The sequence below is a fragment of the Callithrix jacchus genome, chromosome 4, assembly GCF_049354715.1.
Source record: "Callithrix jacchus isolate 240 chromosome 4, calJac240_pri, whole genome shotgun sequence".
Classification (NCBI taxonomy): Eukaryota; Metazoa; Chordata; class Mammalia; order Primates; family Cebidae; genus Callithrix; species Callithrix jacchus.
In genome coordinates this window covers 157,766,817-157,791,287 of record NC_133505.1, presented here as the reverse complement: position 1 = coordinate 157,791,287, position 24,471 = coordinate 157,766,817, and the positions used below count along the sequence as shown (strand labels likewise).

At 42.9% G+C, this 24,471-nt stretch overlaps 1 protein-coding gene and 1 non-coding gene across 17 annotated transcripts in view; both read right to left on the bottom strand.

Annotated features, from left to right (window-relative positions):
- The window catches only part of MTHFD1L (methylenetetrahydrofolate dehydrogenase (NADP+ dependent) 1 like), a 233,277-nt gene that overhangs the window by 146,890 nt on the left and 61,916 nt on the right, over window positions 1-24,471 (bottom strand). For all 16 annotated transcript variants that reach the window (XM_078370293.1, XM_035296968.3, XM_078370294.1 and 13 more), the window contains exons 12-16: window positions 15,628-15,764; window positions 13,835-13,881; window positions 7,956-8,063; window positions 7,010-7,084; window positions 4,104-4,206 (exon numbers count right to left, since the gene is read on the bottom strand). In XM_078370293.1, the coding sequence (XP_078226419.1) occupies window positions 4,104-4,206; window positions 7,010-7,084; window positions 7,956-8,063; window positions 13,835-13,881; window positions 15,628-15,764 (470 nt within the window). The remainder of the gene's footprint in view (window positions 1-4,103; window positions 4,207-7,009; window positions 7,085-7,955; window positions 8,064-13,834; window positions 13,882-15,627; window positions 15,765-24,471) is intronic.
- LOC118153323 (U6 spliceosomal RNA) lies at window positions 13,261-13,364 on the bottom strand. The gene has a single exon (XR_004742569.1). It is a non-coding gene; the product is annotated as a U6 spliceosomal RNA (small nuclear RNA).

Here is a 24,471-nt window from a genome sequence, read left to right as displayed (position 1 = left end):
TCCAGAGTGTGCCTAATGGCCGATGAAACAGACAATACTGGCTAAGAGCCTGGTGGTACACGCTATTAAGACAGGGACAGGTCCACTATTTTGGCTCCAGTGGAAGACACGGTACTGATTCCCTAGAATGTTGTTGGGGCAAAGAACCAGCCACCTGATGGTTCATTCCCTGAGGCTCAGGGAGGCTAGCGGACCCTTGGTCCACGGCCAAGAGATAGGCATGCGAGGGAGATGGAGAAATGGCAAGGCTGTAAGGTCCAAGGGCTCGGATGCTCAGAGAGGCAGAGGCTCCAACCTGCCCACCTGTGCAAAATTGTGCTCTGTAACAAAGTGGCTCTATGTCTACATTTTCTTCTGCTTATGTTAGCATTTCTGAAAAGGTCTGTGGATTCCCTGTCCCACTCTGGTTCCAGGAACACGCAGCCTTTAAACTTATGAGGTGTAAGATGAAACAATCATCAGACTTGTACACAGGCTGAAAGGAGGGGGTGGTCATTAAATGGCGCAGCATCCACATGGCCTGACAAGAAGGGTTCATTCCCACCCCCCTGCACCCCGAGTGTCCCGCTCTAGTTGTCAAATCAAATAAAGATCCAATCTAGTAACTGTTCTCCATTCTTTTGATGAAGAGTCCTATTTCTGATATTAATTCATGGCAATAAGAGCCAAACTACTTATCAAATGTCATTCCAAATTCCTCTGACCCAGGTAACTTGTCCACAGAAATAAAGTTTTCTTTGCTTCAATGAAGTTTTCTTTGCCCTGAACAATAATGGAATTCGAATCTTTTTTGGAATAATTTTGTAAATTGTCACTTCCAGTAAAAGTGATTCACAACCACAGAATGTTTCAATCCTTCCTGACTCCACAGAGAGAAACCAATCGCATACCAGCCCCAGGTACAAAAGATGACGTAGACTTTCTCTTCCAAGAGCTACATCTAAGCCCTTGTCCCGTTTCTGATGGCTGCTCAGGCCGGAGCCCCAAAGCAGAAACAGAAGAATGCCAATTGGCATGAAACTTTCTCTTTTAGCACCTCCAGATGTTTGGTGAAAAATACACTAATTTCCACCTTCGTGATTTTTCTGTCATCAGCAAACCTCCAAAACGGTTTTGAAGAGTAACACAGAATCACAAATACCTTGGAGAAAAAACATGACAATACATTTTGGACATCATAATGTTTTAATAACAAATCTTCCTAGTTCTAAAAAAAAATTCAGAGAAAATATGTAGGCTCCTTAATAAAATGCTCAAAGTATTCATGTCCATTATTTAAAATGCTATTGGTGTTTTCAAGAACTGAGGCATGCTTAAGTAAGCTGTGGTTCATCCACAAAGGAATATTCTAGAGTATTTAAAATGGCCATTACAACAAAGAGACAACAGAATATAAAATACTTATGACATAAATGAAACGTATAGGATATAAAATCTATACACTTAAGTTATAACTAGAGTTATACCAAAAAACTAGATGCATGCAAAAATCTATGAATAGTAGTTTTATTAGTATAGTAAGGTTTTTAAAATTCTTTTGAGGCATTTCCAAAATCTCTACAATGTTATTACTTATTTCAAAATGAAAAACGTATCCTTAAAAGTTTGCAGACTGGGTGCGGTGGCTCACGCCTGTAATCCCAGCACTTTGGGAGGCCAAGGCAGGCAGATCACTTGAGCTCAGGAGTTTGAGACCAGCCTGGGCAACGTGATGAAATCCCATCTCCACTAAAAATACAAAAACTAGCTGAGCGTCGTGGCACACTCCTGTAACCCCAGCTACTCAGGAAGCTGAGGCTGGAGAATCCCTCGAGAGTGTGAGGCAGAGGTTGCAGTGAGTGCAGATTGCACCACTGCACTCCAACCTGGGTGACAGAGTAAGACAGACCTTGTCTCAAACAAAACAAAACAAAAACCCACAACATTTCCAAGGAGATTTTACTTTAGTTTGGGAGACAAAGACACTCAAAAAAACTACCCGAGCCAGGCAAGATGGCTCACGTCTGTAATCCCAGCACTTTGGGAGGCCGAGGTGAGTGGATTGCTTGAAATCAGCAGTTCGAGATCAGCCGGGCCAACATGGTCAAGCCACGTATCTACTAAAAATACAAAAATGAGCCATGGTGGTGGTGTGTGCCTGTAATCTAAGCTACTTGTGAGAATGAGGCAGGAGAATTGACCGAGCCAGTGAGGAAGAGGTTGCAGTGAGCCGAGATCATGCCACTGTACTTCAGCCTGGGTGACAAAGCGAGTGAGACTCTGTCTCAGAACAAAAACAAACAAACAAAAAAACCTCCTCAGGCCGGGCACTGTGGCTCACACCCGTAATCCCAGCATTTTGGGAGGCCGAGGTGGGTGGATCACGAAGTCAGGAGTTCAAGACCAGGCTGGCCAACATAGTGAAACCCTATCTCTACTAAAAATACAAAAATTAGCCAGGCGTGTTGGCATGCGCCTGTAGTCCCAGCTACTCAGGAGGCTGAGGCAGAAGAATCACTTGAACCTCGGAGGCGGAGTTTGCAATGAGCCAAGATCATGCCACTGCACTCCAGCCTGGGTGACAGAGCGAGACTATATCTCAAAAAAAGAAAGAAAGAAAAAAACACTACTCAATACAACTGTCACCAAAGTGACTTCTGTTGATCGTGTGGGCACAGCTTTCGGGTCAGGAAAGGATGCTTGTGTTTCAGTGAAGCACCCCAGCTTGGGAGCTGGAATTATGATTCCATTTTAAAGATGAGGAAACTGAATCAGTCGTCTGTCCAAAGTCGTGCAGCTCATAAATGGCAGAGCCAAGGCTTAGTCTCTGGTGTTTGTCTCTCTACCTCATGGTTTGTGGGAAAACACGAAATTCTTAATGGACTGGGTATGTGGGTTCCCAGGAAGGAAACTCCCTGAAGGCACAAGACCTGGGCTCATCTTGGAGGGCAAGAGTGGCCTCGGCAGGAGACGGGATGGAGACGGCCCAGCCAGGGCTGGCAGCAGGACAGAGGTAGGCCCGCCTGGGTAGAAAGCAGGCAGGGAGCTTAGGGAGGGAAGCCAATGCGGGTGTCCTGAAGGCCAAGCTCTGCGATGGCCACTCTGTCACCCAGGATGTGGGGAGCCACTGGAGGCCGCTGACCACAAGAGGGTATCTCTGTTACTGTGAACCCTCTGAACTAGGGGATGGAAACGGAAGCGAGGAAATCAGTCTGGAACTGCTATAAAATGCGCATCTCATAAATATGTTCCAAATGTGAGAATAAAGAGGTAAACTGAGGGGAGAGGTATGAGAAGAATAATCGAGGAAGGATCAGGAATCCATGCCATCGAACATTTCTACAGCCGTAGGAGGTACTTGAAGTGTGCTTGCTGTATTTCTGTGCAGCGTATGGGACCATCTCCATTTCCAATGCCAAGAGCATGCATGTGACTTGCTCATGGCCATGCAGTGAGTCCGTGGTAGAAAAAAGACACACTCAGGGATCCTGACTTCCCATTTAGTGCTTGCCCTCTGTCCCATCCCACAGTGAGCTATAAGACTGAGGCCAGTGCAGAGAAGGAAGGGGACATCACAGCTGAGAGGGACGCAGGGAAGTCGAGGTGGTGGGGAGCTCGTGGGGAGTCCACCCGGCTGTATTTGAAGTGGTGGAGGGAAGCCTTGTAAACGGGTGGAAGCACATATCAGATCTGGAGGAAAATCCAGCATTGGAAACACACCGAGAACCAGTGGTAAGGAAGTGAACAGAGGAAGGTGAGATGGTGGGTGGAGGAGGAGCAGGACAAAGCCAGGCAGGTCTGGTCTTTTTTAACTTTTTAAAAATTTGCTTGTTTTTTCTTAATATAGAGACAAGAGGCCAAAGATGAGAGAAACTGAAGAGAAAATTAGGTAATTTTCCTTGGAAATCTGGAAGACACAGGAGTAGATGGGATTGAGCCTGGAGAGAAATTTTGTTTGGAGGCAAGGCTAAGGGAAGAGGGTGGTAAGATAAAAGTCACTGAAATAAATGGTGAGAACATGAAGCACAGGCTGGGAAGACCACTGCACAGGATCAAGCTGTGAGTTTCTGAACTTAATCTAAGAGCTTCGGCCATCAGCCTGCTGGCATCTCCCCAGCACCCACCTCTCTGCCACGTGATGGTAGACGGGTCGATGTTGAGACGGGCAAATGTACTCACTTCCTCTTCTGTCAGTGTGCTTGGATCAGTCTTATTTATTCCCAATTTCTAATGATTAAGAAGAAAAAATGTGAGAAGTTTGAAAAGAAAAGGTCACCAAAAATATCCCTCTAATTTACTTTTCTCCATGATTAGTAAAGCCTTTTAAAAAATGAAACTGGGCCAGGCACAGTGGCTCACACCTGTAATCCCAGCACTTTGGAAGGGTGAGGCAGGCAGATCATCTGAGGTCAGAAGTTCGAGACCAGACTGGCCAACATGGTGAAACACCGTCTCTACTAAAAACACACACAATTTTTTTTTTAAATTAGCCAGGCGTGGTGGAGAGCACCTGTAACCCCAGCTACTTGGGACCCTGAGGCAGGAGAACTGCTTGAACCTGGGAGGTGGAGGTTGCAGGGAGCTGAGATCATGCCATTGCACTCTAGCCTGGGCAACAGAGCAAGACGCTGCCTCACCCCACCAAAAAAAAAAAAAAAAACAAAAAAAAAAACTAAACTGAACTTTGAATGAATTATAGGTTAGGCCAAATCAGACAAATGCCTAGGGCCAGATTTCTTCTACAAGTGTAAGATACTGGGAATTTGGAACAAAGTCTGAAATGCATTGATGTGAAGATGTCCTGGGTTGACAGCATACAACTAACTACAACTTGTGCCTGATGCTGGCTGCTTCACCAGGGCCTCCTTGGGCTGCTCTATGTAGCCACCATGTACCCTGCTCAGAAGACACATAAACTGCTGTCTATATAACTGATACCCCAGTTCATTAGTTCTTTTCAAATACAAATACCAGTAATTTTAAGTTTATTCTTATATTGCAAAGTAAATTATTCCTAATTCATGGAGGAGAAAAAAAAAACATTAAAACTTTTAATGTCCGGCCAATTTTTAAATTTTTTGTAGAGATGGGTGTCTTGCTATGATGCTTGGGCTGGTCATGAACTCTTGGGCTCAAGCAATCCTCCTGTCTTCATCTGGCTAAGTGCTGGGATTAAAGGTGTGAGCCACTGTGCCAGGCCAAGAAATCTTCCTATTGATTTTGTGTAAATAAAACATCTTAAGAAAGTAATTTTTGGCTGGGTGTGGTAGCTCACACCTGTAATCCCGCACTTTGGGAGACTGAGGCAGGTGTATCACCTGAGGTCAGGAGTTCGAGACCAGCCTGGCCAACATGGATGATGATACCCCTTCTCTACTAAAAATACAAAAATTAGCCGGCATGGTGGTGGGCACCTGTAATCCCAGCTACTGAAGGCTGAGGCAGGAGAACTGCTTGAACCTGGGACGCAGAAGTTGCAGTGAACCAAGATCGCGCCACTGCACTCCGGCCTAGGCGACAGAGCAAGACCGTCATGCATGACTGTCATGGAGGAGAAAAAAAAAAACATTAAAACTTTTAATGTCCGGCCAATTTTTAAATTTTTTGTAGAGATGGGAGTCTTGCTATGTTGCTTGGGCTGGTCATGAACTCTTGGGCCCAAGCAATCCTCTTGTCTTTGCCTGGTTAAGTGCTGGGATTAAAGGTGTGACCCACTGTGCCAGGCCAAGAAATCTTCCTGCTGATTTTGTGTAAATAAAACATCTTAAGAAAGTAATTTTTGGCTGGGTGTGGTAGCTAAATCACATCTAAATCACAAAAAGAAAAGTGATTTTTAATGATGAAGCATAAAAAAAGATCTGGGAAGCAGAAACTGCATGTTGTTAGAGCTACCAAGGATGGAATTACTCACTACTTTCAACACACTGAACTTGGTTCAGTAAGAAGCAGGAGGCGAATTTTTAAAACCACTAATGTCAACCGGGGTTGTAAGTTATACCATTCAGGGTTATGTTCTAGCCTCTCAAACAGAGCTAGTAGCAACCAATATGGTTAGAAGATCAGAGGCAGCAAATATCATCAGAAAAAAGATAAGGCAGGTTTGAAGAATTAAGATGGCATTTGCACGTATGTTTGCTGCAACAAAACCATAGATGAGGCTGGGCGCAGTGGCTCATGCCTGTAATCCCAGCACTTTGGGAGGCCAAGGTAGGTGGATCACCTGAGGTCAGGAGTTTGAGACCAGCCTGGCCAACCCCATCTCTACTAAAAATACAAAAATTAGCCAGGCACAGTGGTAAGTGTCTGTAATCACAGTTACTTAGGAGGCTGAGACAGGAGAATCACTTGAACCAGGAAGGTGGAGGTTGCAGTGAATCGAGATCACGCCACTCCAGCCTGGACAACAAGAGTGAAACTCTGTCTCAAAAAACAAAACAAAACAAATAAACCAAAAACCGTAGATGCATTTTCAAAGGTTATCTTATAATTTCCTAGAAATTTGACAAATTTCATAAAAATATTTCACTTTAGAAAGAGAAGGACTCACCAAAAATTCTAATTTGTTAATTTTTTCAAGAGATGAGATCTTGCTATGCTGCCCAGGCTGGTGTGCAGTGGCTATTTACAGGATCATGGTGCACTATAACCTTGAACTCCTTGGCTCAAGCAAACCTCTCATGTCAGAATCATGAGTAGTTCAAACTATAGGTATGTGCCCCTGTGCTCAGCTAATTTGTCAGTTGACTAGGGTACTCATAAATTAGCAAAACAGGCCACTCATGTCATAGAAAAAGAAAATGAGACCAAAAAAGGTGAATTAATTTGTCCACCTGGCTCTTTCATGTAGAACCAGGTGTCAGGCTTCGAACTCTGTGCTCTCTCTCCAGTGTTCTGTCTCTATAGAGTTTAATACCCAAAAGGATATCAGAGAACCAGAATGAAATCAAATTGAAAATTTCAGGTTTTGACAATCTTTCTGATGTGTTTCTAGGATATTTACTTTTTAAAGAATTGCTAACTGGAAACTTACTTTTAGCCGAGCAAGCTGGATTTCTGAAAATTCTCTGACACCATTCACTAAAGGAACCAGCCGATTATACAGAGCCTAAAAACACAAAACAAAAATAAGACCCCACAAAAGTTAACTGTCCGTGAACTTGGACAATTTGCAGTATATGAAAAAAGTTCATTGCATTTATAACTAAACTATTTAGATAAAAGGCCCTATTAAAGTGTGTGGGCTAATATAAACAATGTAGACTTAAATTCTGTCATTTTCATAAAACTGACGAGATCTGAAATAACACACATTGCAAAGAGTTTGCATAAATTTATTTCTTAATCTATATCGCTACAACTACAAAATGAAGATGTACCTGGATTGTGCTGCAAAGACTCACTAAGGAATTACTTTAATTTTAGAAAATGAGGACCCTTGTTGTAAAACATGTCAGCAAGTACCCCTTTTATCTATGTCCCATGTCTATGAGGGATTAGCTTCTGGTGGGCGGTCTCTTTTGGGGGTGTGGTTTAACTCATAACCTACATGCACAAGAAGCCCAGCAAGGGTCTCTGCCGTCTTTTCAGCACATCCAGTATAGCTCCACATAACATTATTCTTAAAACGACATCTGTCCAATCCCCTCAGAATAGACTAGAGATTGTACCTACGGCCAGAATGAAGAGAACTGGTCTACCTACCGTCTTTAAAACTAACAATTCATTTCGGATAATATTTGGCTTTTACAACACAGTACAATTCTCTCAATAACTTGGCAGTGCTCATAAACCCATATGAGAATCTGACCAAAGGATGGCTCCTTCTCCTTGGGAAATAGGGATATGTAAAAATCACAAAATTGAATTGAATAACCTTTCCGAGTTTGCAGGCACCGGAATTCTTTCGACAAACTGCTTAAGTATCCAGGAATTCCAGGATACAATACCCAAAATGGCCAGCAAGGAATCCTTCCCACCTTATCAGTTTGCGTGTTTTCATGCAGAATCCTGGTGTCGATGGCAGCAGCCAGCAAGTTATTGGCAGCTGTGATGGCGTGGATGTCTCCAGTCAAATGAAGGTTGAACTAGAGAAATAAGATATCTTTCTATTTATTTATTTTCAGAAATAGGGTCACACTTTGTCTCCCAGGCTGGAGTGCAGTGGCATGATCATAGCTCACTGGGCTCAAGCAATCCTCTCACCTCAGCCTACTGAGTAGGCTGGGACTAGAGAGGCACGCCACTGTGCCTGGCTAATTTTCAAATTTCTGTAGAGAAGGGGGTCTTGCAATGTTGTCTAGGCTGGTCATGAACTCCTGGCCACTGTACCAGCTGAGACTATTTTTTTAAACAACTATGGTGGAATTCAAGGATTGAATAAATAAAATAACATGTAAATTACATATGCTTATAATGAGCTGTCTATAGGGAGGCCTCAATGAGAAAATCAAGGTCAAGGTTTTCCACGTGACAACAAAGAAACTTTGAGCAATCACTCAGATCATAAATTCTTCCATCCTCAGGTTAAGACAAAACACTCTGATGCATTTAATAATGAGTCTCCTTATATTCACTCACTTTATGTTTATTCATTGTTTTGATAAGAATACTAGATATGACTAGTACCTATTTCTATAATACTAGAAAATAGTATCACATCAAACATGTTTTGGAATGAGGCAGGGCATAAAATAAATAGTAACAATAAAATAATATGAAATTTTACAGAATTTTGAAGAAATAGAGTATTTTACCCCTTATGACTCTACTAATTCTGCTATTTTCCTTCCAGTCTCATAAGCACACATGATTATCATTTGTAGGATTAGCTTCTGGTGGGCTGTCTAGTTTTACAAAACTTCTTCTATAATAATCTTGTGTATAGTTTATAGAAGCTGCATATGGTAGACGTACCAAAATATTCAGACTGGATATTTACACTACCAAATATTCACTTTTACAAGAAAGGCCACGGTTATAAAGAATACACACAAACAGATTTTCCTTTTTTTAAAAAAAATTAATTGCTAATGAGTAATATATTTTCAGGAGAGTAGTTACTGGGTTAAATGAGCTCTCTTTCTTTTAATTACTGTTATTTTTTTGTGGAGATGGGGTTTTGCTGTGTTGCCCAGGTTGGTCTCACACTCCTGGGCTGAAGCAATCCTCTTGCCTCAGCCTCCCAAAGTGTTGGGATTCCAGGTGTGAGCCACCAAGTCCGACCCTTGGGATCTTGATAATATCACCAAATTGCTTTTTGAAAGGGATAAAGTGTCACCTGCAAAACACTAGTAGTAAATCAGTTACTTCAGAAATAAAGTAACTTTTAGACTAAGAAATAATTTAATAGTTAAGAAAGTGGTATTCTTTTTGAAGCTGCATTTCCTTATTTTTTGGAAAGTTAAATATTCATATTTTCTTGTTAAAATTTTACTTTATAATATAAAAATATGTTCACTGGAGGAAACATGAAAAATTACATATTATATACATTTTATAAATATATAATTGTACTTTTAAATACTGGTATCATAACACCAGAACAGTTTATAGCTTAGCTCTTACCCTCTCAATATAGCTACGTTTTTACATCAGTAGTCTTCAAAATATAGTTAACTTCATATCCTATTATTATCTCCCCATTTTTTAATGTTATAAACTATGTGAAGGTATATTTAATTTAAAATTATCTATTTTCTCATATATTCATGTTTTCCTTAGGGTACACTAAAAATGAATTTATTCGGCCAAAGGATATGCATGGCGAAGCACTTAATACATATTTCTACCCTTCTTCCAGATGTGTTTTCCTCCATGTACACTTTCCAGCAGTGTGTGGGAGTCCATTTCAATCTCTTTCCCAAAATTTGCTATCATAACTATTTTGAAGAATCCAATTCTGTCAATTTGACAATTTGACAATTGACAATTGTCAATTTGGTTTGGAGATGGAGTCTTACTCTGTTGCCTGGTCTAAAGTGCAGTAGTGTAATCTCGGTTCACTGCACCCTCTGCCTCCCGGGTTCAAGTGATTCTCCTGCCTCAGCCTCCTGAGTAGCTGGGATTATAGGTGTGCGCCACTATGTTCAGGTAATATTTTTTATTTTTAGTAGAGCTGGGGTTTCACAATGTTGGCCAGGCTGGTCTCAAACTCCTGATATCGTGATTCGCTCACCTTGGCCTCCCAAAGTGCTGAGATTACAGGCGTGAGCCACCGCACCCAGCCAATAGCGGTTTTAATGTAGATTTATTTACCTGCTTGTTAGTGAAGGTGAATATTCATTTAGCTAATAATTTTTTTTTTATATTTCTGTTGAACCCTTTGTCCATTTTATAGCTGGAAGGTAGGTTTTTCTTTCCAACTGTCTACTTGATGTCTACCTGCATATTTCCCAGGCCTCTAAACTGACTCCCTCCTTCTTATTACCACACTCCACCACGCCCCACACCACACAGTTCAAACCTCATACCCATCATCCCCCTGATCTCTGCCTCAACAAATGAGTCTACTGAGTTGCTCAGGCCAGTACCCCTGGATGTCGCCCTTGAATTCTCCCCTTTTCTCATCCCCAGCATCTGATCATGCAAACATCAGTGAACAAAGCTTATGTTGCTTTCTGCTCTTTTCCATCCTCACTGACCCCATCCTGGGCCAAGCTACTGCCATCTTTCCCTGGGCTACTTCCACAGTCTTCTTCCTAGATCCACCGTGTCTATTGAGGTGCCCCAGTCCCTTCATCACACAGACGACCGGGTGATTTTAATGAAACTCAGTCTGCATCGTGTTATTTGTCAAGATCCCTTCAATAGCTGACCTTGGAACTTCAAATAAAATCCAGGTTCTTGGCTATAAATCGCAATCGTCCGACAGAGCTGGCGCCTGCACACTTCTCTACCTCAACCCCCACTCCTGCCGGCCCACAGGGCTCCAGCCACCCTGGTGTCCTCCAGTTCTCGGAACAAGCCAAGCCCTTTCCTCCCTCAGGGCTTTCCCACAGCAGTTCCCACTGGCTGAATGCTCTCCCTCACTCTTCACAAGGCCGGCTCCTTCCCATCCTTCCAGTCACAGTATTTTCACTTTCAATCCCTCAGTCCATCTGGAATTTATTCTAACATTTTCCCATATGGTGATTTATCACGTTCGTCCAGTACATACTGTCTGTGCATGGCACTTAGTCAACAAACATCCATTCAGTGTCAGGCATGGTGCTCAGAGCTGGGAGGATACAGATGAAGAAGAGACTGTAGGCATTCAGCTTCAAGGAACAAAGTGCCTGTGTCTGGCCCACTCAACCATAATAAGGTAGTCCTCTCAGTGGGATGCTGTGGCTCATGCCTGTAATCCCAGCAGTTTGGGAGGCAGAGGTGGGTGGGTCACCTGAGGTCAGGAGTTCAAGACAAGACCTGACCAACATGGTGAAACCCCAACTCTACTAAAAATACAAAAATTATCTGGGCATGGTACTTAGCACTTGTACTCCCAGCTACTTGGGAGGCTGAGGCAGGAGAATTCTTTGAATCCAGGAGGCGGAGGTTGTAGCAAGCTGAGATCACGCCATTGCACTCCAGCCTGGGCAACAGAGTAAGACTCCATCTCAAAAAAATGAAATAAAATAAACAAGGTAGCCCTCTCCTCCAAGTCACGCAGCTGATGCCCTAAAACAGGATACCAACATCCTTCCAATTTGCTGGCTAAATCTGAGCCATTCCCCTGCATGTATCCCTTGTTCGCCATCTGTAATCTGGCCTCCTAGTTCTGGGTCTTCAGGGCTCATGAATGGTAGCCATCCCCATTCAGACCTGAGGCCTGGCACGATTTTTCTCAGCAGTGCCTTGGACTACTCTTTCTCACCCCACTCCCAGCACTTGAAGTTTATACAGATTTCCTTTTTAGCCTCCCCAGTACTCAGGCCTCCATGGGTAAACACTTGTATTCCTTTATCAAAATCAATAAATATTTCCTTTTATTTTTGAGTCGGAGTTGTGCTCTGACGCCAGGCTAGAGTGCAGTGGTGCGATCTCGGCTCACTGCAACTTCCACCTCCTGGGTTCAAGCGATTCTTCTGCCTCAGCCTCCCACGTAGCTGGGAATAAAGGTATGTGCCACCATGCCTTGCTAATTTATGTATTTTTAGTAGAGACAGGGTTTCACCATATTGGCCAGGATGGTCTTGATCTCTTGACCTCATGATACACACTGCCTGCCTTGGCCTACCGAAGTGCTGGGATTATAGGCTTAAGCCACCATGCCTGGCCTAAAGTCAACAAATACTTTCTAGTAAGTTCCTACTATGTGCTGGGCACTCTGCTAAATGCTTGGACCTGAGACCTCAAGAAAGGCCTGCAACTCGCCACAGCCAACTGAACCAGAGAGCCATAAACAAAGAGGGAATCTGTAGGGTAGAGCAGAACCTTGGCAATGGCCTAAGCTGGGTAAAGAGGACAGAAAAGGAAGAATGTTCCAGGCATGGGAAAATCCTGGAACCAAGAGAGAAAAGGAAAAGAGGCTGTAAGGGCCGGGCGCGGTGGCTCACGCCTGTAATCCTAGCGCTTTGGGAGGCAGAGAGCAGCGGACTGCCTGAGCCAACATGGTGAAACCCTGCGTCTACTAAAAATACAAAAATTAGTTGGGCGTGGTGGTGGGTGCCTGTAATCCCAGCTACTCAGGAGGCTAAGGCATGAGAATTGCTTGAACCCAGGAGGCGGAGGTTGCAGTGAGCCAAGGTTGTGGCACTGCACTCCAGCCTGGGCAACAAAGCAAAACTCTGTCTCAAAAAAAAAAAAAAAAAAAGGGTGGGGGGGGGGCTGGGTGCAGTGGCTTATGCCTGTAATTCCTGCACTTTGGGAGGCTAAAACGGGTGGATCACCTGAGGTCAGGAGTTCAAGACCAGCCTGGCCAACATGGAGAAACCCTATCTCTTTAAAAAAAAAAAAAAAAAAAAAAGAATCTCCAAGGGGAGAAAAGAAGGCAGGTGGGGACCTGCAAACAGGGGAGCAGGGGCAGCCAGCCATGGGGGTCTCCTGTGCTGTACTGAAGGGTGACAAGTAACAGCAGAAATCACAGAACAGAAACGTGACCTGCTCAGATTTGTGTTTCAGAAGCTTGTCCAGGGCCTGAATGGTGAGGCTGACGCAGAGAGTAGAAGTGAACTGGTCACTAGTTACAGGCGACGAAGAGGTAATGCAGAACACAGGGGCGTTTTAGAAAAGGAAGAATTAACATCAGTTATTTTGGCCCACTTTCCTCTGGAACTCTTTTATCTTGGAGTCCTTTTTTTTTTTTTTTAAATGGGACACTTCACAAATTTGCATGTCGTCTTCATGCAGGGACCACGCTAATCTCTGTGTCATTCCAGTTTTAATATTTGTGCTGCCAAGGGCCGCACTGGAGCCTGAACTGACAGGGGGAAGCATCAGGTCTTTGTGAACTTGGCAGTACAGCAGGTGACCGAGGGAGGCACAGACGCACATTCTCTCATCCAGACCCACAAGACCAGCAGGGTTTCAGAATTCAGAATTTTTTGGAGTTTAGAAAGGCAGTGTGATTTACATGTAGTTTATTTATAAAACACCCCAAGCAGGGGCTTGCTCAGCACCTGTTAATCAAAACTAATTTTTCTACAGCAATATGTATGAATATTCACTCCAAGTAGCACAGACAAAATCCATATAAAGCTCACCACAGTAAATGCCAGGGTGTGCCACTGTATGAGCTAGGCAAACATTTTGGGGTTTCAGAGCCTTGAGGACTTTGGGACTGTGGATGAGGGTCTGTGGGCCTCTGTGGAGGGAGCAGAGGACAGATGTCAGGAAGGAAATGCAGTGACACCTGACCCACACCTCTTCAAGGTCTTACCTCCTCCATGGGGATGACCTGGGCATATCCACCACCGGCGGCTCCTCCTAAACAACAGAGCAAGTGGCATTTCAAACGGGTCACCAAGTACACCTGCCATGATGGACACAGCTCCCCAACCCCAACAGAGAGACGTCACACTCAAGATGAAGTAACAAAAGGCAGTGAGAGACATTAATGGTTATGTCCAAGCGGGACAGAAAAAAAAAGTTGATACTTTGTCTAACTATGCAGTCTAAAGACCTCCATTTCCTTTCTTTAAAAAAAAGGTAAAAATAACAGAGCAGCTGTCTTACTAGGATATGAGATTATTTTGTTAATTTATTATTAGGTCTCTGTGACTATGCTTTATCTAAATCAATTGTACACGCTTTCATGTTTCAGAAAACTTTGTTTAAAAAAAATCCACTCTGGCTGGGTGAGGTGGCTCACGCCTGTAATCCCAGCATTTAGAGAGGCTGAGGCGGGCAGACCACTTGAGGTCAGGAGTTCGAGACCAGCCTGGCCAACATGGTGAATCCCCATCTCTATTAAAACTATGAAAATTAGCTGGGCGTGGTGGCAGGTGCCTGTAATCCCAGCTACTTGGGAGGCTGAGGCTGGAAAATCACTTGAACCCGGGAGGCGGAGGTTGGAGGGAGCTGAGACTATGCCACTGCACTCCAGCCTGGGTGACCAAGCGAGACTCTGTCTCAAAACAAACAAACAAACGAACAAAAAAAACCGCCGCATAGCCACCTCCGATAAGTAAATTATAAACTTCAATTGATTTCAGATAATAGTGTGTGAGATTTGTCACGCTGCTTATCCCTCAAAATGTTGGTTATGGGAGTAAAAGAACTCTCTCTTAAAGCAGGAACAACACCGCCCATGTGTGTATCAATTGACAGTATCCTTTCCTTTAAGTGCTTTCTCGTTTGATCCTCACAGCTGGGTGAGCCTGGTGCCGCTCTCAGCGGTTTACACTTTTAGAGATGCGGCTCCAAGAGGCTGTGACTGGCTCAAGCTGCCCAGGGTCACACCGTGGTAGGAAACACAGGTGTGAGTAAAACCTTGGCCTTCTGGCTCCTACTCTAGTGTTCGTTCTGCTACGTCATGCATGACACACTATGAGTTATCAGTACTTGATGAGATAAGAGTTATTCATATTTGTTAAGAGTAATATAAATATAATATTGTTTAAAGAAAAAAAAAACCACAAAGTGCCAAGAATAAACTGTAATTTTAGCCATAAACAGGATTGTAAAGTGAGCTAAGGAATGATTTCATGATAAATCATGGAAGAAGGAGTAATGAATGGGAAGATGCCAGATATCAGCCCAACCACAGCCAGAGCGGAATTTCATCACAACTCGCTGTCCACAGCCAGCCCGTCTCCTGAGAGCTCTGCCGGCCCCACACAGCAATTCCAGTGAGCCAAGACTAAAGCAGAGGGAAAGACCTTTCCCCGGAACTGGGTTGCTCAAACACCGATATGGATGGCAGTGTTTCAAGACCACTTGGCAAAGACGGCCCTGATAACATGCGAGACTGCACTCGAGACAGGAGCCTCGAGCAATGAAGCCTCAAGAATAGGCTCCTGAGGGGTCCAGGGAAACCCTGGCAGCCCCCACTGCTCATCGTCATGCCCAGGGCCCAACATGGGGTGACCCCCCGTGTACCAAGGGTGCAGCAAATAAATGTGCTAGGTCCCCTTGAAAAGTCTTAACTCTTTATCTGTTGACGATGTTCTTTTTAAAATTTTCTCCCCCCAACTTTGCCCTGAAAAGAACACTAATTGTTAAAAACAGTACCTTTCACTCCAAACGTGGGTCCTTGGGAAGGCTGCCTCAGACAGGCAAAGGAGTTGACATTCAGGTGTGCCGTCAGAGCCTGCACAAGCCCAATGGTAACTGTGCTCTTCCCTTCTCCAAGAGGCGTGGGCGTGATCCTGAGTTTGGGGGGAAAGGCTGAATTTAATATCTCCTAGACAACCTAGGCAAAGCCAGCCTAAGACACCAGAATCAAATGTGAGGGTGCTCATTCCAAAATGCACTCCATAATTTAATTTTCTCAGGCTATATTAGAGTCTACACACAGCACACAGGACAGGCATAAGCCAAAGTCAAGATACAGACACACCTTTACCAAGAGACCAAAAAAGGAAACATTATTGGGCAGTGCTAATAACAACATCAATTTCAAGAAAGGCCATAAAACCATTCATCCAAATGACTTAAATTATTAAGCTGATGATGGCATTTCTTGCTGATGAATATGTAGCACTTGTTCTTCCTGAGGCATTTATTGGGGCAGTGTGGGCACAGGGCCTTGGGTGAGTAGGGCACTGCCAGACTCTCAGGATTAGAAGGGACCCTAAAGCCCTCACTTGCCCTTCTCTTCCCAGATATCCCTGCCCAGGAGTTCTCCCTGCCATGCTTGAACACAGATGTGATAACGTCTTGACCTCCAGGGTGGCCCACTCATTTCGACAGCTGTTACCATTAGAAAGTTCTTTGTTCTAAAGAGAAGGCATCTGCATTCTTTTTGTGTCCCAGCTCTTGGAATCCGACACACTCAGCCTGATTCCTTTCCATATGACAGTCCTTCAAATACTCAGAGCCAAAGCCCTGGTGTATCCTACGGCGGAAACTTCTGCTCTTGAGAGGCTTATTGCTGATGACAACACTCTAACACCAAATGTTCCCGTGTTCATAACATCACAGTACTGGGTGCTGAAGAGAGCCTATTACATTAGCAAGCATAGCCTCATAAAATCGGTCTTTAGCACATCATAAGCATCGTTAAAAACTTTAAAGGCTGTCATTTGAGTTTACGATTTGGTCTTCCATGAGTTACTGTGAGCCACGTTGTCAGGGATACTCAACCATAACAAATCCAATAGTTGTGACCTACAAAACCTAGGGATGTGATCAGAAAGAAGGAATGTCTTTAGAGGCATCATCGTACCCTGCAATTCCATGAGTCATTCATTCAGCAGATATTCATCAAGCACTGCTAGAGCCAGGCACTACGCTAGACTCTGGGGGCACAATGATGATCCAGCCAGACTCCATTCTACCCTCACCAGCTTCTAGCTGATCTGAATACATCAGCAATTTCGAGAAATGTGACCAAGACTAAGACAGGAAAATATGGCAATCACACTGAATTATGAAGGGACGTGGAAAAAGGATCTAACTAGATTTGAACATCTGGGAATGTTTCCTGGAGGAAGTAACATCTTAGGTGAGACCTGACAAATGAATAAACATTAACCAGATAAAACTGAGAATGGACTGGGGCAGTTGACAGGAGAGGTGCTATGCTTCGTATTTATGGGGTTACTTATTTTTGTGCCCTTATTTGATAAATGAGGAAACTGAGGCACAGAGTTTAAGCAACTTGCCCACAGTCACACAACTGCTAAGCAGTAGAGCTGGGAGGCAAAGCCAGTCATCTAACTTAACCAGGTTCTCCATGGATGGAAATCATAACTCTAATTAGCCATTTAAAGCATAGAATGGGTACGATCACCCAAGGACAGTGCACTGAGTGAGAAAAGGGGTAAGGACAGAAGAGCGATGTACATTTTCTTTTAACAAGGAGTCAGAAGAAGAGAGTCCAAAAGGAAACTAGGAAGATGTACTAGAAAATAAGAGAACCTGGCTGTGTGCAGTGGTTCATCCTTGGAATCCTAGCACTTTGGGAGGCTAAGGTAGGAGGGTTGCTTGAGCCAAGGACTTCGAGACCAGCCTGGACAATATAGTGAGACCCTGTCTCTAAAGATATAAAAAATAAATAAAAAATAAGAGAACCCTGGAGAAGAAGGAAGGCCAAGGATGAGACTGATTCCAGAACAGGAAAGTCAAATGCACTGAAGCAGGAAGCAGGATGAGGACCCAGTGGTCGGTGGATTCGGCAACAAGGAGGTCGCTGGTACCCGCTGTGGCCAGAACTGGTGAGCCTATCCCGACACCACTGCATGGAAGAAACCTCAGACTCCTGAAGCCACAAGACCCTGGCTTATCAGTCACTTCTGCATCTGTCTAAATAGCAGATTTGGAGTGGGGTCAAGGCGAAGACCGAAAAGTTATACAAAGATGTTAATACTTCCACGTGGAGTCAACTTTGTTTTCTTGGATACAACATCAATAGGGGCAGCTAAAAGCCCACAGGCATCACAGTCTTAGAAGAGCCTGTAAAGAAACTGTGGCATCAAACACAGTGCCGTTTAAGTACCGTACTGAGCATTTGGTATTTGCAGAGGACTAAGTGGTTTACTTAAACTGTGTCACATGAAGGATTGCATTTTCAAGGATATGCTAGCATAGTTGCCGGAGAAAGCCAAAAGCGGACACGCCCAGAGATGACCTCCTCAAAACTCTGTCTAGCCATCCAATTCTTAATTAAAAACACAGGACTGCTCAGCTTTCGGCCAACTAATACAATTCAGGAAAATCACAAAGTAGGAAGTATTTATTGGGAGCAATAAAAGGAGAGCTACGATAAAAATTTTATTTCACCTCCTTCCTGCATTTAGTATCAAATTTTTTTTTTTTCCCTCAGTATCATTAGCTCAGAATCCAAATCATCAATGCTGTTTAAGAAACGATTGAGCACCAAGGTAATCCAATTTCTTTTTCTTTGGGAGCTTAGAGATGGAACTGTGATTTTTGTTCATTACCTTCCCCCTCTTCTCCCAGTAGGTTTCTGTGCTCCCTTCCTGATTTCTAGAGCATTGACTACGTAATTATTCTAGAACTTTTCAGATGGTTAATTTAATTTGAATGATAAGCGTTCTGACGTGCCTCTCTTGCCTACCAGGCCACATACTTGCTGAGGTAAAGGACTATGCTCACTCTCTTTGCACCCCTATCACCAGTTCGGAGCACAGACCAGCAAAAGAGAATTGACAATGGAATGATGCCTTTTTCTTTTCTTTTTTTTTTTGAGAAGGAGTTTCGCTCTGTCATCCAAGCTGGAGTGTAGTGGTAGAATCTCTACTCACTGCAACCCCCGCCTCCCAGGCTCAAGCAATTCTCCTGCCTCACCCTCCCAAGAAGCTGGGATTACAGGTGCCCGATACCATGTCCGGCTAATTTTTATATTTTTAGTAGAAACGGAGTTTCACCATGTTGGTCAGGCTGGTCTTGAACTCCTGACCTCAATGATCCACCTGCCTCGGCCTCCCAAAGTGCTGGGATTACAGGTGGGAGCCACCATGCCCAGCCAGAATAACATCTTTTTTAAGATGAGTATTATTTATTGGCAGCTACAGTAAAAATTGTCAAAGTACCCGTGACCATTTGGACATAATCTGGAAAGTAGTTTATAATTTACTCAAAGGTCAAAAAGATGGCTTATACAGAGAGAAGTGATAAAACTTTGAACTATTCTCAAGACCCAGAATCTTGTTGAATGGTACCACTGCCATTTGCCATGGGCCTAACCATGCACCCAAAACTACATGCTCAAGTAGCATATGAACAGAAATCATCCATCCCAGGCATCTTTAGGGTCTGGGAGGGATTTTTTTTTTTTTGAGATGGAGTTTCGCTCTTGTTACCCAGGCTGGAGTGCAATGACGCGATCTCGGCTCACCGCAACTTCCACCTCCTGGGTTCAAGCAATTCTCCTGTCTCAGCCTCCCGAGTAGCTGGGATTACAGGCATGTGCCACCATGCCCAGCTAGTTTTTGTATTTTTAGTAGAGACGGGGTTTCACCATGTTGACCAGGATGGTCTCGATCTCTTGACCTCGTGATCCGCCCACCTCGGCCTCCCGAAGTGCTGGGATTATAGGCGTGAGCTACCACGCCCAGTCTCTAGGAGGATTTTGATCTAACGATAAACTCCACAGTGCATTTGGTGATGTTTCTCATTACACTTGATTTAGGTAAACATTTCAAAGGCCCCATGGTAGGTACTTTCTTCTAAATACTTATGTTTTATTCTCCAAGCTGTGCAAATAAAAGAAAATCTCACAGACAGTTACTCAAGGTAGAAAAGCAAAACCTTAGAAAATCCAGTAAAGATTATTTTTACACTGTACCAAAATAATGGGTTGAAACATTTTTGTAAAAATCCAGTCAGGTATTTGGCCCTCTGCAGAAAAAAAAAAGAAAAAGAAAAAAAGAAAGAAACAAGATAAAGTAATGTGAATGATTTTAATTTTTTTTTAAATGTGAAATCAGTCCATTCCCAGATCAGATTGGGCTGCTTTTTTTAGCTGCTCTGTCCAACCAATTCAGGGAAATTCTAGAAACTTCTGCACAGAAATGGGTACAGGCCTGATGGAAACTGAGATTCAAATGCCCCGCATCTGCACTCCAAGTCAAGTTCTCAAACAAAATTCCTTTTCATTAGTGTAACGGGGAAAATATGTAAAACTCAAGAGTCTCTAAGATTCTTTTGGCATATTTCCCTGAACAATTCCCAATACTTTTCCTTTTGTCAGGCAAAGCAAATAAAGTGATGTGTAGGTGTAAATACCATCTGATGTGTACTTGATGAAATGCAGATGATTCTGACTGAGTAAGAAATCCTAAAGTTTGAAGAACGGCTTCTTAAACGAATTAATCTGTTCTGCATTTGGGTTATTAATAGAAGATTTTTTTTTAATCTCATTGTTTTATATTTTAATCCCATTGCTGATATATTTAAATCACATTTCTACATAAATTCGAATATATAATAACACGTATATTGTTATTTAGTTTTATTTAAAATTTTTTTGGGTATTTGAATTCTTCTAAACCATGGAAAAATATTTATGTTATAGTTTTAGAGAAAAGGGTAGGACAAAAATAGAATTATTGCATGATCTCAATATGTACAAAGGATGAATGTATAAATAAAATCTAGAGTTATAAGAGATGTAGCTATCTCCTTTTTTTTTTACTTTTCTTTATATTAAATTTTTTACAATAAGCTAATATTATTTTCAGAATTAAAAAAAGACTTTCAGAAAAAGGAAATAATTCTCCATTTAATGGAGGGATCATTTATATTTTGAAAGAAGCTGTAACAGTGCATATAATCCTTTGATAACATCATTTCCCCCTAACTCTTGACCTGGTCAAATGAAGAAACGTGAAGGTGATTTTCATTTCAAATTGCCTTTTCACATTATATTAGAAATGCTGCTTTAAACCAGTGCTGCTTTTAGCTACTCGTATTTTTTAAAGATGGGTCTTGCTATGTTACTCAGGCTGGTCTTGAACTCTTGCCCTCAAGTGTTCCACCCACCTCAGCCTCCTGAGTAACTGGATTATAAGCACAAGCCACCATGCCAGGCCCACTTTAGACTATAGATAAAATATTTGCCTGTGGCCTAAATTGATCTCAATCATTCAGCATTTAAAGAATTTGATATTAATGATAGTTTACAGCCCTAAAAAGTATACCATTTATTGTGTTGGAGAGAACACAATAAATGTTCATTCTTCCCTTACACAATCCAGTGTAAGGGAAAAGGCCAGTGTGGCTATTTCCTAAAAATCTTCAAGCTCTGCCACAAATGCATATGTATATCATAATCTTACCTGCATGGTGTTTTTTTTTCTGATTTAGTTTTTAAAATAGAGACAGGCCATTTAATTTTTGTTCCTTCAAAGGTCTTTGTTAGGTAAAGGAATATATATCGCAATTTCAGAAAAAGAATTATTGATCTCTTGGTGTTTAATCTGATCTTGAAAATTCATGTTTTATCTCTTTTCTATTTCCAACATGGCAGGCCAACTTCAGCTCGATTATACATGTTAATGCCAGCAAAGAGCCAACGTGGAGAAATATTCTACTGGCCATGGACACATTGGCTGTAACCCTGGAGAGCCATGCCAGCTAGCATTCTCCAGCATGAGGCTGGAGGCTCAGCTTAGATGAGAAGTAAGCAACCTGACAACAGTACATCATAGCTTTGTTTGAGAAGTATCAGTTTTGTGTTCCTAGCTAAGGACAGGGCCATCCGTGTCTGGATTTCTGATTTGATGGACAAGCCCAAAATAGAGTAAAGCAGAGGCCCTGGATAAGAAAATCTGCTGCATGATTCTTCCTTCATAAACAGACAACACATTCTACTCAGTTTTCCTCAAGTGTTCCTATCTAAACAGGTTGAGAAAACCTGCAAACCCACCTACCAAGATCACATGAAGCCTGGAAGAAGGGAACCAATTCCATAAATCAAATGCTTTTTAAAGGTCTTAATGGCGAAGAGTTTGTTTATTCATTGCAAACAAACATGCATCAAGCATACTGCCATAAAAGCAACCCTGGGCCGGGCACGGTGGCTCATGCCTGTAATCTTAGCATGCTGGGAGGCCAAGATGGGCAGATCACCTGAGGTTGGGAGGCGGAGGTTGTGGCAAGCCAAGATCGCACCATTGCCCTCCAGCCTGGGCAACAAGAGTGAAACTCCGTCTCAAAAGCAAAAAAAAAAAGCTACCCTGACTAAACTGTGTCCCAAACTTTGAGATCCCAGAGCCAATCTAACCAGAGGTAGCTCCTTGCAGAGTTTTAGGCCCACAGGGGATGACTGCAGGTGGAGCCAACCCCCTCCCATCAGCAAGGAACTTTCCCGCACTCAGTTATGCGGACATTAAGTTTGGGGCTCTAGATTGGAAAGGGACTCAGGAATCTAACTGCAGTGAGCCTGGAAGCCTGAGGGAGAAGGGTTAAGCCACAGACAACTGAGTGAGGTGTGCAGCAAAAATGAATTCCTTATAACACCAGCTGCTCAGGGATTCTGAGAAGCCCTGGCTATCTGTCCCTCTTACAAAAAACCTGCAGAGGCTGGGCACAGTGGCTCACACCTCTAATCCCAGCACTTTGGGTGGATGAGGGGGGTGGACCACTAGAGGCCAGGAGATGGAAGGCGAGCCTGGCCAACGTAGTGAAAACCCCTCTCTAAAAAAACAGGAAAAAACTTATCCAGGCATGGTGGTGCATGCCTGGAATCTCAGCTACTTGGGAAGCTGAGGCAGGAGAATTGCTTGAACCTGGGGGTGGGAGGGGTGCAGAGGTTGCAGTGTGCCGAGAGCCGAGATCGCACCAGTGTACTCCAGCGTGGGCTACATCGTCTCAAAAAAAAAAAAAAAAAAAAAAAAGAATACCTAAACAAAGAGAAGAAGAGAAGAGGAAAGTGGGAAGGGGATATGAAGAAATCACTATATCATTAAAGAGGTGATATTGTTTTGGATGATATTTTTGCTTTATTTACAGTTATAAATAATTGAACTCACCTCTGGAGATTTTTCCTTAGGAGATAATGGAAGAGACACACAAATCCACATGCCCAGGGTTGTGAATTCTAGCAGTTTCCAATGGCAAAAATTGGGAACCCTTCAATTGCCCATCAACAGAAAATTGGTCAAATAAGTTGTGGAACATCCCTATTCTATGTTCAAATTATTTTTCTGCATCAATGCATTTGAACAATTAGAAACACTCAGCATTATCAGTGGCTGGGCCAGGGTACCACTTGTCGATGGAACTAGAGGTGCCAGAAGATGTGTAAGATGGGATCTCCACCCTTACCCTGGGCATTTTTGCTACTCTCCCAGCCCCTGCTTCCCCAACACATTTAAGAATCTGGGATGTAGCTGGAAGCAGTGGTTCACTCCTGTAATCCCAGCACTTTGGGAGGCTAAGAGGGGCGGATCACTTGAGGTCAGGAGTTCAAGACCAGCTTGGCCAACATGCTGAAATCCCGTATCTAGTAAAAATATAAAACTTAGCTAGGTGTTGTGGTGGGAGTCTGTAATCCTAGCTACTCAGGAGGCTGAGGCAGGAGAATCACTTGAATCCGGGAGGGAGAGGTTACAGTAAGCTGAGACTGTGCCACTGCACTCCAGCCTTGGCAACAGAATGAGATTCTGTCTCAAAAAAAAAAAAAAAGAATCTGGGATGTGAGTGATGGAATGTTATGTTGTCATGAAAAATGGTAACATTGCTTTATACTCACTCACATGGAGTTCAGTACACCATATATGGTTGAATAACCAGGCTGCTTATAGAGTAGCATGCCTAGTGTGATCTCATGGATGCGAGACCATCAGTGTCAAAACAGCCCTCAGAGGTCAACAGTTGTTTCCTCTGGGTGCTAGGGTTTGGGATGTTTTACTTTTTTACTTCTGTTTTCTGAATTTTTAGAATATTTCTAAAATGAAACTACATTGTTATTATAACCAGAAAAAGAAATAAAGAAAAAAGCACTTACATTGATAATTAAATATGTAAAAACAAGGCTAAGTAGGAGTCAGGTCCAGTTACTAGAAATGTCTCTGCCTTACAAATAGGTTTTGGTGCCTGAAGCCTTAGCCGATACATCATAAGCAAGTCACTGCAATAAAATTTCAAGGCAACAAAGGAATTTATATGGTCCCATGATGTTCCCTAGGGTCACATTAAATAAATATTTGAAATCCCTTGCTTTCTATCATCCTTTCAGCTAGTGAAAGTATTTCTTTTTAAAAAAGAAGACAAAAAAGGCAAACAGTCCTTTTCACAAAAACTACAAATGTATCTTTTATAAAATAACCAACACAAGTGAAAATGGCCCAACATTAATTTTGAAATGCAGGAAAAGGGAAATAATGGGTTTTTGTCATGTGAATATATAAACAAGATCAAGGATATTAACAGGAAACATGTTTCCCA